Source organism: Festucalex cinctus, chromosome 16, assembly GCF_051991245.1.
Source record: "Festucalex cinctus isolate MCC-2025b chromosome 16, RoL_Fcin_1.0, whole genome shotgun sequence".
Taxonomy (NCBI): domain Eukaryota; kingdom Metazoa; phylum Chordata; class Actinopteri; order Syngnathiformes; family Syngnathidae; genus Festucalex; species Festucalex cinctus.
The window spans coordinates 4,067,501-4,082,214 of NC_135426.1; the positions used below are offsets into that span (position 1 = coordinate 4,067,501).

General features: G+C 38.9%; 1 protein-coding gene across 1 annotated transcript in view; it reads left to right on the plus strand.

Moving 5' to 3' along the window:
* Positions 1 to 14,105, plus strand: part of yaf2 (YY1 associated factor 2) — a 20,322-nt gene extending 6,217 nt beyond the window's left edge. The window contains exons 3-4 of the mRNA XM_077499521.1: positions 7,874 to 8,038; positions 9,062 to 14,105. Of these exons, the coding sequence (XP_077355647.1) occupies positions 7,874 to 8,038; positions 9,062 to 9,323 (427 nt within the window). The 3' untranslated portion in view covers positions 9,324 to 14,105. The remainder of the gene's footprint in view (positions 1 to 7,873; positions 8,039 to 9,061) is intronic.
* The last annotated feature ends 609 nt before the right edge of the window (positions 14,106 to 14,714 follow it).

The window sequence follows — 14,714 nt, forward strand, 5'->3', positions numbered from 1 at the left end:
GAAGTTAAAGGGGGGCGGGGGTACCACTAAATCATCGTCATCCGCGTTGGCCGCTAAAACGTTGTCGCCACGGCTTGCCAACACTGCAGCAAAAGATGGCCGCCGCGCAGGTGCTCGCTGCCGTTAATGAGCGTACCAAAATCGACACAAGCGCGACGGTAAAAAGGGCAAACGACACGCAGCATACAAATAAACGCAAGATGGAGATAGCTCCCTTGCCCGTTACTAAAAAAGGGGTGACACAGCTGGTGGGAAATGTCAACAGTGGTGTGGCAAACAAGTAGAATTGCGTCTCACTTATGATGGAGTGCGGTTCGATATAACCATTAGGACAAAATAAATCATATCTTCCTGTCACGTTGGTTTCAAAGGAGCCACGTCAAAGTTGCAGTTGGCCTCAAGGAGGCGTCGTGACGGCGACAACAGTCAGTCAACACCCCCTACACTTAATAATAATAATAATCATAATCAGAATAATAATTCATTTAATTTATAGGCGCCTTTCAAGACACTCTTCCAATGGGGGGGGGGGGGAAGTAGACCCTTAACAGGGTTTTTCCTGTGTACAAAATTCAGAGGCGGCCGCCTCCCCCTTATTTGCTCGCCACTGCCAGCTCGCCACTGCCAGCCCGAGTGATAAAATGAATGCTTTAAACATGATAACAGTCATTTTCTGGTTGGAACTATTATTCATCATTAGGGCTGCACCATATTGGAAAAATCATGCCATATAGTTGCTGAATATAGCCATAGATATTATTGTGATAATTAACACGTACCTAAAGAAATGACATTTTTTATGATCGGTATGAAAGAATGACTTTTTTTTTTTTTTCATGCGGCAAAATAAAGCAAACTCAATATATTCTTAGTTAATTGATTGTAATTACCTCTCGATAATGTTCAACAGCTGACTGGTCAAATTCAAATAAAAAGCATACAATTCCATTTGAAACTTATTGCATGTCTTTGCGATATGCATATTACATGGGCCAATATCGCAATATCGATATTTTTTTGATATATTGTGCAGCACTAATTCTTATTATTGAAACATGGAATTAATATATGTACCGATATGCAACACTTTACTAGCCACCGCTACTGATACCAAATACCGATACCACTAGTAAATAAAATTCCCCACCCATAAATGACAGATGATTGTTTTGTTTTTTATATTATTTGATATTATTTTTCCTTCAAATTGCATGAAGTTAATGGCAACTATAATTTAGAATTTCTTGCCCCTGATCGTAAAAACGGCCGCTGGATGGTGGCCGATAATGGTACCGGTTACCTCCGTGAGAAACGATACTTGCCCTTGTTTGTGTGTGCCTTTATTGGGAGCGCTGTTCATTTTGTACCCGATTTGGCCACTTAGGGGCAGTGTGGTTCCATGAATTCTGATACACTGTTAAGTCGTCGCCACATTAGAGAGTAGAAGGGGGAAAAAAATCACGATCAAGTTATGCCAATAAAAGTTGATTTTTTTTCCCATATGCTGGTGAGTATTGTTAAGATGATTCTCTGTAAACATTCCTGAAGCGTATACGTATGAATACCTGCTTTTGAGGGGATAAAAGTGCAGCGAGTAGCACGCTAATTAGTAGGGGTGTGAATTGCCTAGTACCTGACGATTCGATTCATATCACGATTCATAGGTCACGATTCGATTCGATACCGATTAATCCCGATATGAATTTACAAGTCGATTGTTGCGATTTTTTTTAACGTACCATTCAGTAAAATTGTACATGTACACTGTAAGATTTGTATGAAAATGTATTATTTATTAATCTGAAACTTCAGTCTTATAACTGTAAGCCACTGCATTTAACAAACAGGTTGTAACATTTTTCATGTTTGAACAGCGTTGACATAAAATATTAAGGCTTAATGTTCCATTAATATAACATTCTTCCATGCTTAAGGTGTGAAATTTAGACGTTTTGTTGAATATTTTTCCATCAAAAATGGATGTTAAAAAATCGATTTGACTGCCTATTGAATCGATTCGAGAATTGCGTGTTGTAGTATTGCGATATATTGCCGAATCGATTTTTTTAACACCTCTACTAATTAGCATTAGCCAGTCAGACTGGAGTAGATCATGGTGACTCTTTGCACATCTATAAATTGAAGCAGAAGTCATTGTCAATCAAATCGGAATGGAATCGAATCGTGAGACAGACATCACAGTGTATTAGGTTTGCACGATATTGGAAAAACATGCGATATGTGATATAGTTGCTGAATATAGTGATATTATTGCGATATTTAACATGTACTTAAAGAAATGACATTTTTATAATCTAATGAAAGAATAAAATTTTGTTCATGTGGCAAAATAAACTCAATGTATTCTTAATTCATTGTAATTACCTCTCGATAACGATTGGATGTCGGTGCACATTTTCGTTAAATACACTGTGTTCCAACTATGTTTTGCATTTGCATTATTTGGGTTGGAACTAGGGGCGTGGAAACCAAATAAAAGGAGAGGGTGAGGAGGGGAATTTTTTTCAGAGTGCAGTAGTCAGTTGTGTCAGTCAGTTCCTCTTCTCACAAGCTTCTAACTGATTGCCTTTTCTCCTTTTTTGTCATGTGTAATAAATATCAAACAGGTAAACCTGACAGTCTGACTGGTCAAATTCAGATAAAACCATGTCATTGCAATATGCACATTGCATAGGCCAATATCTCGATATCGATATTTTTTCAATATATTATGAAGCCCTAATCAGCACAGTGATCAAAACAAGTGAGACGTTCCCAGTCCTGCACGTCGTCTTTCCTTTTAAAGTGCACCAACAAGGACACATGCATAGATTTGCATTATTAGGGGTGGAACACCTATGGAACTAGGGGCGTGGAAGCCAAATAAAAGGAGAGGGTGGGGAGGGCACTTTTTCAGAGAGTGCAGTCGTGAATTGTATCAGTCAGTTCCTCTCCTCGCGAGCTTTTTTTGTCATGTTTTTTTGTAAACCTGACAGTCTGACTGGTCAAATTCAGATAAAAGCATAAAATTCCAGATCAAACGTATTGCATGTCTTTGTGATATGCATATTGCATAAGCCAAATATTGCGATACCGTTATTTTTTCGATATATTGTGCAGCTCTACGGTGTATCATACCTCCATGCAAATCAAGTTTTTGCTGCGTTTGTCCCCCCCCCCCCCCCCCCCTTTTTTTCCCCTGATCACGCCCTTCAGGCGACAGTTTTCAGTGGCCACGCCGCATACAAAATTAGCGAACGTACACTGACGACGACGATGAAGCGTGACATTCAGCTCCGAGCGCGGGGGGGAGTCGAGGAGGGGCGAATGCGGCGGCGTGGCTCGCGGGCCTGTCGAAAAGGTGTGATAAACCACGGGATGCGACAAGCCATCTGCGCAACATGGCCAATCATACGCGCACCGCGCTAGCATGTCGAGGCGGGAAGAGACATGAATCATCAAGGTTGGATGAGCGCCAAGGAGCCAGCCAGCCTCACGCTACCTTGCTGTTAGAAAAAAAACAAAAAAACGCACGAGTGAGTCCTGACACACAGACGGACGGACGGACGGACGGCCATACCCGAGCGGAGAATGTGTGACAGAGCGTAAAATAAGCTATTTGACAAACAATCATCACAGAGCTGAGATGAATGAATCGTCGTATCGGTCACGCGGGGCTTGTTTTTTCATCGCACAAAAAAAGGGATCGGTACCTTTCACATTTGAACCAGTACTGTTCCAGTTCTCGGTACTCAACGGTACTTTTTTACTCTCTCTTTTTTCCCCTTTCTTTCCTTTTTGTTATTTATTTATTTATTTGGGTGGAAATAAATGTTCATTATTGTTTATCTAACTGTAATATCTTTTTACAAATCTATTTCACAATTACTTATTAATGTATAAAACTTGACAAATAAGAAAAATTTAAAAAAATAAAAAAATAAACAAATTAGAGGAATAGTAAAAAATAAAGGTATAACATTTTACAATTACTGAAGTATAATTAATACACATTAATATTACAAAAAACAAAGTGAGTTTTATTTTAAACTTTAAAGTGATACTTGACTCATTGAGCCATTTTCAGCAGTAAAAAGTTCATATTTTGTCTATAATTAATGTGCTAACGTCATTATTTTTCATGTATGATTAATACCTTTAAAAAGTAATTTTTCTACTTGCTGTCGACTGATGAAGACGTCACCTGTGCTGAGGAAATAGGTCACGACCAATCATGGCTCAGTTTACTGACAAACCCCATAAAACAGGTGAGCCACGATTGGTCGTTATACTTCCTCAGCACAGGTGATGTCATCATTAGTCGACAGTAAGAGGAAAACATTGTTTTAAAGCTATTAATTGTACATGAAAAATAATGAAGTTATCAAATTCATTCTGGACAAAATTTGAACTTTTCACTGCTGAAAATTGTTCAATGAGTCAAGTTTTATTCCGTTAACAAAATTGATTATTTTTTTTTTATTTTAGTTTTTTTTTTATTTTAGTTTTTTTGTTAATTTTAGTTAACTAAAATAACTGTGTATCAGAACACCTAGAACCACACTGCCCCTCAGTGGCCAAATCAGGCACAACATGAACAGCGTTCCCAGTACACAAACAAAGGGCAAGACAGTATCAAATAATTGAAATAAAATCAAGTGTATGACATTTAAAATCGATTCTGAATCGTACTAAATGAGACTGGATTTTTTTGGCATGTTTGTCATATTTGCAGTCTGGCGAAGCATCTTTTCATACAATCAGAAAGAAGCGGTTTGTCGTTTTGAGGTGGCGCCGTTTCGCCCAAGGGCGGCAAAAAAGACAATGTGTGTTTTGTGAGCACTCGTCGGTCGGTGGCGGGCCCACAAAACACGCTTTGTCACTTTAGGAGGAGGATCAGGTTTGTCAAGGGGAGCGGCAAATTGCTTCATCTGTGACTTGAGAGGCTTGGATTGAAGGAGGAAGTGTTTTTTTGGGGGGGTATGCGCTGGCTTTATTTAAAAAGCGGTTCCGCAGCTGACAAAACGGATATATTAGCGGATGACTGCGTGTCCTCTCCCATCCGTTACGTAGGCAAGGAAAAATCCATTTGCATTGCACGTCAGCATCATCTCGTTCACTCTTTGATGGTAAAGATACAGCAAACAAAACGACAGGGAGAGATTTATTTATTTATTTATTTTGAAAGCCGAGCACCAAATGAGGTCACCGTTGCATCATTAAAACAACGTTTGCATCCGCAGAACTAATAGTGCTGACAACATGCACATGTGGCATTTTCACAATCCATTTTCTTGCAATCAGCGGTGCTTTTTAAGGCGTTCACACAAAAAGTAGGGGTGCATGATAATATCGATGGCCGATAATTATTGGCAATTGTTGACCAATTTGACATCAAACAGGTAAACCAGATCATAAAGAAATCTGACGATAATTATCAGCAATTATTGACCAGTTTGACATCATACAGATAAACCAGATCATAAAGAAATCTGCTGATAATTATCGGCAATTATTGACCAATTTGACGTTAAAATGATAAGCCAGATAATTAAGAAATCCATCGATAATTATTGGTAATTATTGGCCAATTTGATGTCATACAGATAAACCAGATCATAAAGAAATCCGCCAATAATTATCGGCAATTATCGACCAATTTGATGTCATACAGATGAACCAGATCATAAACAAATCTGCCGAATATTATCGGCAATTATTGACCAATTTGACATTAAACTGATAAACCAGATAATTAAGAAATCCGCCGATAATTATCAGGAATTATCAACCAGTTTGACGTCATGCAGATAAACCAGAGCATAAAGAAATCCACCGATAATTATCAGCAATTATCAACTAATTTGACGTACGTCATACAGATAAACCAGATCATAAAGAAATTCACCGAAAATTAGTGGCAATTATTGACCAATTTGATTTCATACGAATAATAAACAAATCTGCCGATAATAATCGACATGTCATGTTGGTCCATCTGTTGTGGTTGTGGCTCATATCAATAAAATTCAATTTCATGGTGCTTTACACAATGTTTTGATGGATATGCATGTTAGCCTATTTGTAGGACTCCAAAGTATATTTGTATTCAAGTTAATTTTGCAAACAATTATCGGCTTACTTATATCAGTTATCAACATCGGCACTTTCTAAATGATTGGTTTATCGTATTGGTTGAAAAAAAGCATTAATCGTGCATCCCTACACAAAAAGCTTAATGCACTCGATTGCCATCTTTTGGGCTTGCTTTCATATCAAGCTAGCACAGAGTGAACAATATGAAAAATATAATGAGCGCTGTGCTCGAATAGTGCATCCCCGTCACGGCCCTTGCGCCTCACCCACCCACACACTCCGTCTGTGCATACACGCGGCCATCTGCCCCCCCCCCCCCAAAAAAAAAAACAAAAAACGTGCCTTCGAGAGCCCATCAATCGGCGGTCGTTTTGAAAACACGGGGATCGCAGGTATATATGCAGTGTTGTTTACAACTGGCACGGATCGGTTGAGCGGTGTCGGATGTTGGCCCGCTAACGTGAAGACGAGTCAAGTGTCGAGTCATCAATTTGATATGTCGCTGCGGAAGTGGTGGTTCTTACCCGAGTTTGATCGTTTACATTATTGTGATCCCTTCATACTAGCTACATATGTCGAGCAAAAAAAAAAACAGAAAGTAGTCGGACGACTGCCATATAAATTGTGTATTTATAACGGGAGGTATGGTGTTCCGCAGGGGTCAATTCTGGGGCCTCTGTTGTTTTTGTTGTATCTGCTGTCCATCTTAAGAAAATGGCGGTGGTTGTTTGAAAGTTGTCTCTCTTAAATATCGAGGTGAGCGTTAGGGCTGGGCAATATATCGAAAAAATATTGATATTGCGATATTGGCCCATGCAGTGTGCATATCGCATGCAATCATTTTCATATGGAATTTTTTGCTTTTACCTGAAATTGACCAATCAGACATAAACTTAACCAATAGTTGACCGTTATTGAGAGGTCATTACAGTTAATTAGCTAAGATTATATTGAGTTTGCTTATTTTGCTACATAAAAAAAATGTTATTCTTTCATTTGACAATAAAAATGTTATTTCTTTATGTACATGTTAAAGGGATACTTCACTTACAGCACTTACAACAGTAAAAAGTTCATATTTTGTCTATAATTAATTTGATACGTTCATTATTTTTCACGTAGTACCTTTAAAAACACATTTTGCAACTGGCTGTCGACTGAAAATGACATCACAGGGGCCCAATCACAGCTCACCTGTTTTCTAGGTTTGGTCATGTGACATTCACAAGCTGAGCTGTGATTGGTTACCTGAACACATTGCGATGTCATGTTCAGTCGCCAGCAAGTTGCAAAGTGTGTTTTTAAAAGGTACTGATTGGACATGAAAAATAATGAAAATATCAAGTTTATTTTGGCCAAAAATGGCTAAATAAGTCAAGCATCCCTTTCAGTATCGCAGTAATATTGATATGGTGATATTCAACAAGTATTTCGCATTTTTTCCACTATCGTGCAGCCCTGGTGAGCGTCCTGACTGCAGTGCCAAGTTGAGCACAACTACTGTATATAACGATACAACTATATTTGTACAAGCAGACAGTTTACTACATTTCTCGCATCAGATTGTGCTTCATGAGGTGTCCACAACGGCAAAAGCATATTGCATAACGGGCTTTTGAATGGCCAAAACTTTATTAGACATGCACCAAAAGTGTCACCAACAGTCCAACCCCCCGAAGCAGGTCCTGGCAGCCCCGATTGGCTCTTGATGACGGCGCCGCAGTTGCGCTCACTATCATTTTTCACCTCTCATTCATCCCCCGCCCCCCACCGGCAGGAAGCCACGCCCAGTCTCCCAGCTCGTCGTCTCGCAGCAGCAGGCCAGCCAGCAGTTCGTGTTGCCCTCGCAGCCCAAGAAGGAGAAGAAGGAGCGCGTGGAGCGGGACAAGAGCGCCGACAAGGAGGCGCCGGCGCTCAAGAAGAACGGACACAAGAAGATGAGGTGAGACGGCCGACCACGGGTGGGGGAAAAAACTCACGACACCATACAAGCCGATGAGCTCACGATACCGCCATATAAAATATGTTTTCAAATGTTAAAATTGAAGATATAATGCACATTTTTCATAGAAACGTATGCAAAAGTGAGTCCGTTGCTGGACAAATAAATACAAGTCAAAGTCAGCTGATGAATCTTCTTCACCTGAAGACTTGCGTCCATTTCCCCGCCACTCTTATGAGGTGCTCCCCCTAGTGGCCTATCAAGTAATTGCTCAATAAGTCATGAACAATGGAGCCGTTCTAGTGGCTGTATATTAATAAAGGGATACTTGACTCATTGAGCAATTTTCAGCAGTAAAAAGTTAATATTTTGCTAAGAATGAATTTGATAACTTCATTATTTTTCATGTACAATTGATACCTTGAAAAAGTAATTTTTTTACTTACTGTCGATTGATGATGACATCACCTGTGTTGAGGACAATCATGGCTTTTTTTTTTTTTTAATAAACTGTGACAACAAAAATTTTGTGCAACATTGTAAAAGTAAATAAATAAGTACAATGACGTTATATTCAAACCAATTAAATTAATATTCTTCAGAAATTGTGTACTTCAAAAAGCTGAAACATAAAATATGTTTTGAAATAATTGCATATATAATACACATTTTTCATAGAAACATGCAAATGTATGAGTCAGCAAGTCAGAGTGCTGATGAGTCTTCTTCTTCGCCTGAAAACTTGCATCCATTTCCCCGCTACTCTTATGAGGTGCTCCCCCTGGTGGCCCACCAAGCTCAATAAATTAGTGGCTGTATATTAGCAACAAATATCGCGAAACTTGATGTATCGATAATCTATTGGGAGACAAAGTATTACGATTTATTGCCGATAGACATATCATTACACTCCTACAGCGAACATGTGTGGATTGATTCACCAAAGTTAAAAATTGCTTCTTTTTTTTTTTTCTTTTCTTTTTTTTTTTTCTTTTTTTTGTGCTTTTTTTTGGTGTTTTCCAGGCCCAGGTTAAAAAACATCGACCGGAGCAGTGCCCAGCATCTGGAGGTGACGGTGGGCGACCTGACGGTTATCATCACGGACTTTAAGGAGAAGGCCAGACCCTCGTCCGCCGCCTCGGCGGCATCATCGTCGTCGTCCAGCGCCGCCGCAGCGTCCGCCGACCGCCAGAACGGCTCCGGCTCGGAATCGGTGGAGAAGGGCCTCTCGCGCTCGTCCTCGCCTCGGGGAGACGGCGGCTCGGTTAACGGGGAATCCCACTGAGACCCCCCGCCCCGTTTTTGACCTGGTTGATTTTCATTTCATGGATAATTTTGAAGTGGGAACTCGGACCACCATTTTTTTTTTTCCAGGCACGGACGGACGCATCGGATCCAAGTCGAATCGGTCACCAATGTGATTTGAGGAAGCATTACACGTGACATCATCCACAAAAACGGGAACGTTTGGAACGATTTGACGGCACTTGAGAGAATCCCACGCGTTATGCAAGCTCTGATCTTCTAGCAGCCTTTTTTTCCCCCAGGACTGTGATATCATGCTCAGACAAGCTTTTAGACAGTATGAAAGTGCTCCATGGATACATTAGCTTTTTTTATTATTATTATTTTTTGGGGGGGCTTCCAGTGCTCATCTGTCACATCCTGCAACCTCAAATCCCGATACTCCACACAACTTGTACTTCTTATCAACTTCTGCTTGTTAGAATCGAGGAAGATGTTTTTGGACTGGGAGGGTGATACGAATCAATGGGGTACCTGCACCATAGGGATGGAACGATAATCGTGATATTGTGATATCAAAACTGCCACAATATCGTCATGTTCACGATATTTAACTCCCAAAAACGTATAAATACATTCTATGTTAAATGTCCCAAAGACATATTTATATGTTTTTGTTTTTGTTTTTTTTTTATGTTTTTTGTCATATGCTAGAACATACAGAAGGCTTTGATGCAGCCTCTCAACTACATAGAATGGGTGAAGCAATGGTAGTAATTACAGCAGGTGGCAGCAGAGTATAAGAGATCATTCTGGGCCATTGATGAAAAAAGCTCAATTACTCACAATTCTAAATAGATTTGTGAATAATGATGAAAGTTAGCTATATTCTAATGCTAATTGCTGCAAAACAGAAACAGAAATATACTTTCTTTTGGTAGGTTCCATGTTTTGATAGCAATAGAACACAATAGTCTGAGGGCCTTGCAAAATCAGTCCAAATCCAGTCAAACAGCCCCGGGAATGAAGGGAATTGCTTCTGTCAAAATGGCGGCAAGTGAATGAGTGAACACATTTGTTCAAAAAGTCAGGTTGATTTCCTTTTGTTCAGTTGTAGCACCCTCTGGTGGTTACTATTTTAGTGCAGTTTAATTTTCACAGGGCATGTTTTGGTCCTTCTAATTTTCAAAACCACGCTAATGGTCCGATGAAAGGGGAACAGAATATGCTTGTGAAGCAAGTCAGTATGTGGAGGAACTCAATTTGTGCGTGCATTAACAACATACATTATAATAAAACATAATAATAACACCTATGGGTGCACCAATCACAATTTTACGTCTGATCACCGATCCCCAATCTTTTAAAAAGTCTGACCTGCCGATCCCGATTTTGTTGTTGTTGTTTTTTTTATTATAAGCAGCATATACCTTCAATGTTCCAATCTTGTTTTACTGGAAAACATTGAACAATATTGGCAAAATAATACAAATGGGTTGTTTTAAACTGCATTTGAAGCAGTTTCTCTGAAATAAAAATGAAAATCCGTTTGGTCATCTCAGCAGAAGAGGACAGTGGCTGCGAACTTTTTTCAGACCTCTGGAGGGATTGAGATTGGTGGAAAAGATCGGTTCATTTTTAAGGGATCAGCTGATCATCGATCTTCCAAAATGAAGGAAATCGGCCGGACGATCAATCGGTGCACCCCTACTTTCAATTATTATATCCTTCCTGCTTCTCAACTTGTTTACTCAATTCAGAAATGGCCCTACGGATAAATTGTAAAAATACATGTCACAGCTGCACAAAAAGTCAAATAAAATAAAATAAAAACATCAGGTCCCCCCCCCCGGAGATAATAGAGAACAAAAACAAGCACTACTTCCATGGCTTGTCAATGAGCCGGCTTCTTCTTTTTTCTTTTGGGACCCCCGTCCGGTTTCAAGCTGCTCAAGTCACGTGGCCTTGCGGTCTAAAAATAGCATCCATGCGGTACCCCATTGGAGCATGCTCCTTTGTTTGTTTGTTTGCGTTTTTATTTTTATTTTTTATTATTATTATTTTTTTATATAAGGCCACATTTTGGAAAACTTTAGTATATTGTTAAGGGTCATACCAATGTTTTTTGTTGTGTGTGAGTGGCGGAGATGACGCGAATTGAACAAATTGTTGTTTTTTTTACGATATCAATTGTATTACACAGTAAACCCTGGAGTGTAAATTTGACTCGATGTAGATAGGGACCAAATGGACTCAGTTATACACTAATACTAAGATTGACACTAGGAAGAGTAATAAAAAAAAATGATAAGAAAAACAAAACTCAGTCAAGGGTTAAGGTTGGAACGCTTAGTTTTAGTCTATTTTTAGTTAGTTTCAGTATTAGTTTTAGTTTTGTTTTTGTTTTTGTTTTTTAATGTGTATTACTTGTGCACAATATTTCCAAAACAGCATGGGAGCGACATAATTTTTGGGTGCTTTTCTATTGGCTGCTGCTCGTTGACGTCACTTCTGTGTGACACACTTTCAAACGTCCTTATTCCGGTTAATATCAAAATTAATGTACTTCAAATCACATTTAAGGAGATCTCAAGAGACCAGAGGAAAAACTAAAGAGAGGAAGGAGGGAAGGATAGATGAGGCAGAGTGAGATCCACAGACACCAGCGTATCCAGTCCATCAAAGTGAAATCCAGCACCAACCAAACACCACCTACCATCCGCATGGTTACAAAACCAGAGTCTTACGCCAACCTCAGAAACCTCTAAATTCCAACAAATTAAGGAGATCTCAAGAGACCAGAGGAAAAACTAAAGAGAGGAAGGAGGGAAGGATAGATGAAGCAGAGTGGGATGTTTTTTTTTTTTTTAATGCTATAGCACACAGTGGGCTTTGACGCAGTCTCTGAACTGCAGGGAACGGGCGAAGCAATGGTAGTAATTACAAAAACGGCCAGCAGGTGGCAGCAGAGTATAAGAGATCAACCAGGGACATGTTGCAAACAGGCTGATTTCCCCACAGTTCTAAACAGATTTGTGAATACCTCAGCTATATGCTGCAAAACGGAAACAGATAGAAATATACTTTTTTTTCCTGATGAAAGAATTAAATTATTTCTTTTGGTAGGTTCCACAATATTATGTGGGCCTTGCAAATTCAGTCAAAACAGCCGGGAGCAAAGGGTGTTGCGTCAGTGAAAATGGCTGGGAGTGAATGAATAAAACACTTAAAATTAGGGATAGACCGATTATCGGTCGGGCCAATTATCGGTGCCGATATTGGGCATGTTGACAAATATCTGCATCGGCTTTTTTACGAATCTGAAGGCCGATTAAAAAAAATCATCCCCAAAGGCTCATGCACTCAATTAACTCGACTAAGTGCAATTTCTGGAGAAATTGCTTGGGAATGCTGAAAGCTGAATGCTAAGATTTGAATGCATGTGGAATACTTATGAAGTAAATTGAGAGATAAATTATGAAATGATAACCTCCTGGTTACTGGGCAATGTACTTTACCAGCAGTGCCAAGGAGCAGTATCAAACACCTGGTAATCATGATAAGTCATATGTATGGAAGTGGGTGTGGAAAGTGACACTTAGAAATAGCTCAAAGTCTAGCCCATTGAAAATGAATGGGGTGGGGAAAAATGATATTTAATGTTAAGTTGTGTGAATATTGCAAGTAATGTAGAATCAGACAATATATACCCCGGGAGGCTGAATTTTTGAAGCAAGTTGAAATTTGAACAGTGTAAATCAGCAGTATTATGTGGGAGTTGTTACATGGCAAAAAAAAAAAGTGTGCAGAATAAAAATCACAATAACGTTTTCCCACAATTACCAAAGACTTCTAAGGACATTTTGCGATAATTATAGTTCGTTTTAGTTTTGTAAATATAAAATGTACTTTCAGTCTGTTTTAGTTTTTTCAAAAGCATTTTAATTTTTATTTTGTTAGCAAAATTGTTTTTTGAATTTTATTTTTAGGCCCCTCTTACTGTTTGCTTTTCTCCAAGAAATCGTTTTTGGTCCTTTAGGAAGATTCCATGCAATCATGGAATCAGCTCCAAGCTGACAGGCAAACAGAAAGCAGGAGCTTCCAAGCTGAAGGTCGTGAGTTGCTTTCTACCTTGAGTCACTTTTATTAATTTTTTTCCCAATTCTTAGTTTTACTCTCTTCCAAGTGTAAATATGACTCTAAATCTGAGTCTATTTGGTCCCACTCTAAATAGAGTCAAATAGACTAAAGAATTGACTGTGTAGTATTCAGTTGTATCTCAAATGGGTTCAAACAAGCCGAAGTAAAAGTAACTCAGGATTGTCGCACACAGAATAATGGGATTCAAATTTACGCACGTCAAATCAGTTTTCAGACATGGTCAAAAAAAAAAAAAAGCATACCGGTTGAGAAAGGAACTGAACTGGACTTTTCTTTTTCTTTGGAGTAAAAATAGGTAAAAATAGGTGCTGCACAAAATGGCAGCTATGATGACGTGGATACGCTCGTGTGGACCTCACGCACAAAGACTTCCGGTTTATTTGTATTTTTATTTGATTTTTTGCAAGTGGAACGGATTTAAAAAAAAAAAAAAAAAAAACTTTTCATGTAGCCAACTTGAGGGGAAACGTTAGATGCGCTAAACTCCCCAGCCGAGCAATGAATAGTTATTATAAACGACACAATGACTTTCGATTCACACAAGATTAATTCATGGATATTTACAACATAACCATGTTTTGATGTGGTCGTATTATCCATCATATCAGTGTTAGTGCCATGTTTTTGTTTTCATTTGAAGCAATATGATTCTGCCACAGCATGATGAAATGTGTTATTATTATTATTAGTATTGTTTGGAGATAAAAGTGCACAACACTAGCTGGGACTAATGTTGCGTGACAACTGCTTATAGAAATGTGTTACAACAATGGAATATTTTTTTCAATTTGTTGATACATTTCCTTTTGCTTTGCTCACTTGTTATGAAATGTGTGTTTATTACATGTCTATATTAGAGAGTAAGAAAATGCCGTTTAACGTTAGATTTCTTCTATTAAAACTGCCTTCCGTTCATGCCAAACAAAGACAGCACGCTATATCTACATATTTGTTTTCACACTTTAGCCCCACCTGGTGAATCGTTCAGTAATTATTACATGTGGTTATAGTGACGCACTTCCCCCCTTATAAATACAGAAGTTATGCATAGTGATACTGCAGTTATCAATGCCAGTAGCCATTTTTAAATGTCAACAAACCACCTAATTTTCCCCTCCACTTTATGAAAAAACGCAAGTGAACATGAGGGCTGCCCATAGCCGTGAATGGTTCTTTTTCAGAGATGAAATAAACAAAAACAAAAAAAAAAGAAAAGTTGACTGAGGGGCGAGGAATCAGCTTGACTTGGGTTACCCCACCCTTCCCCCCA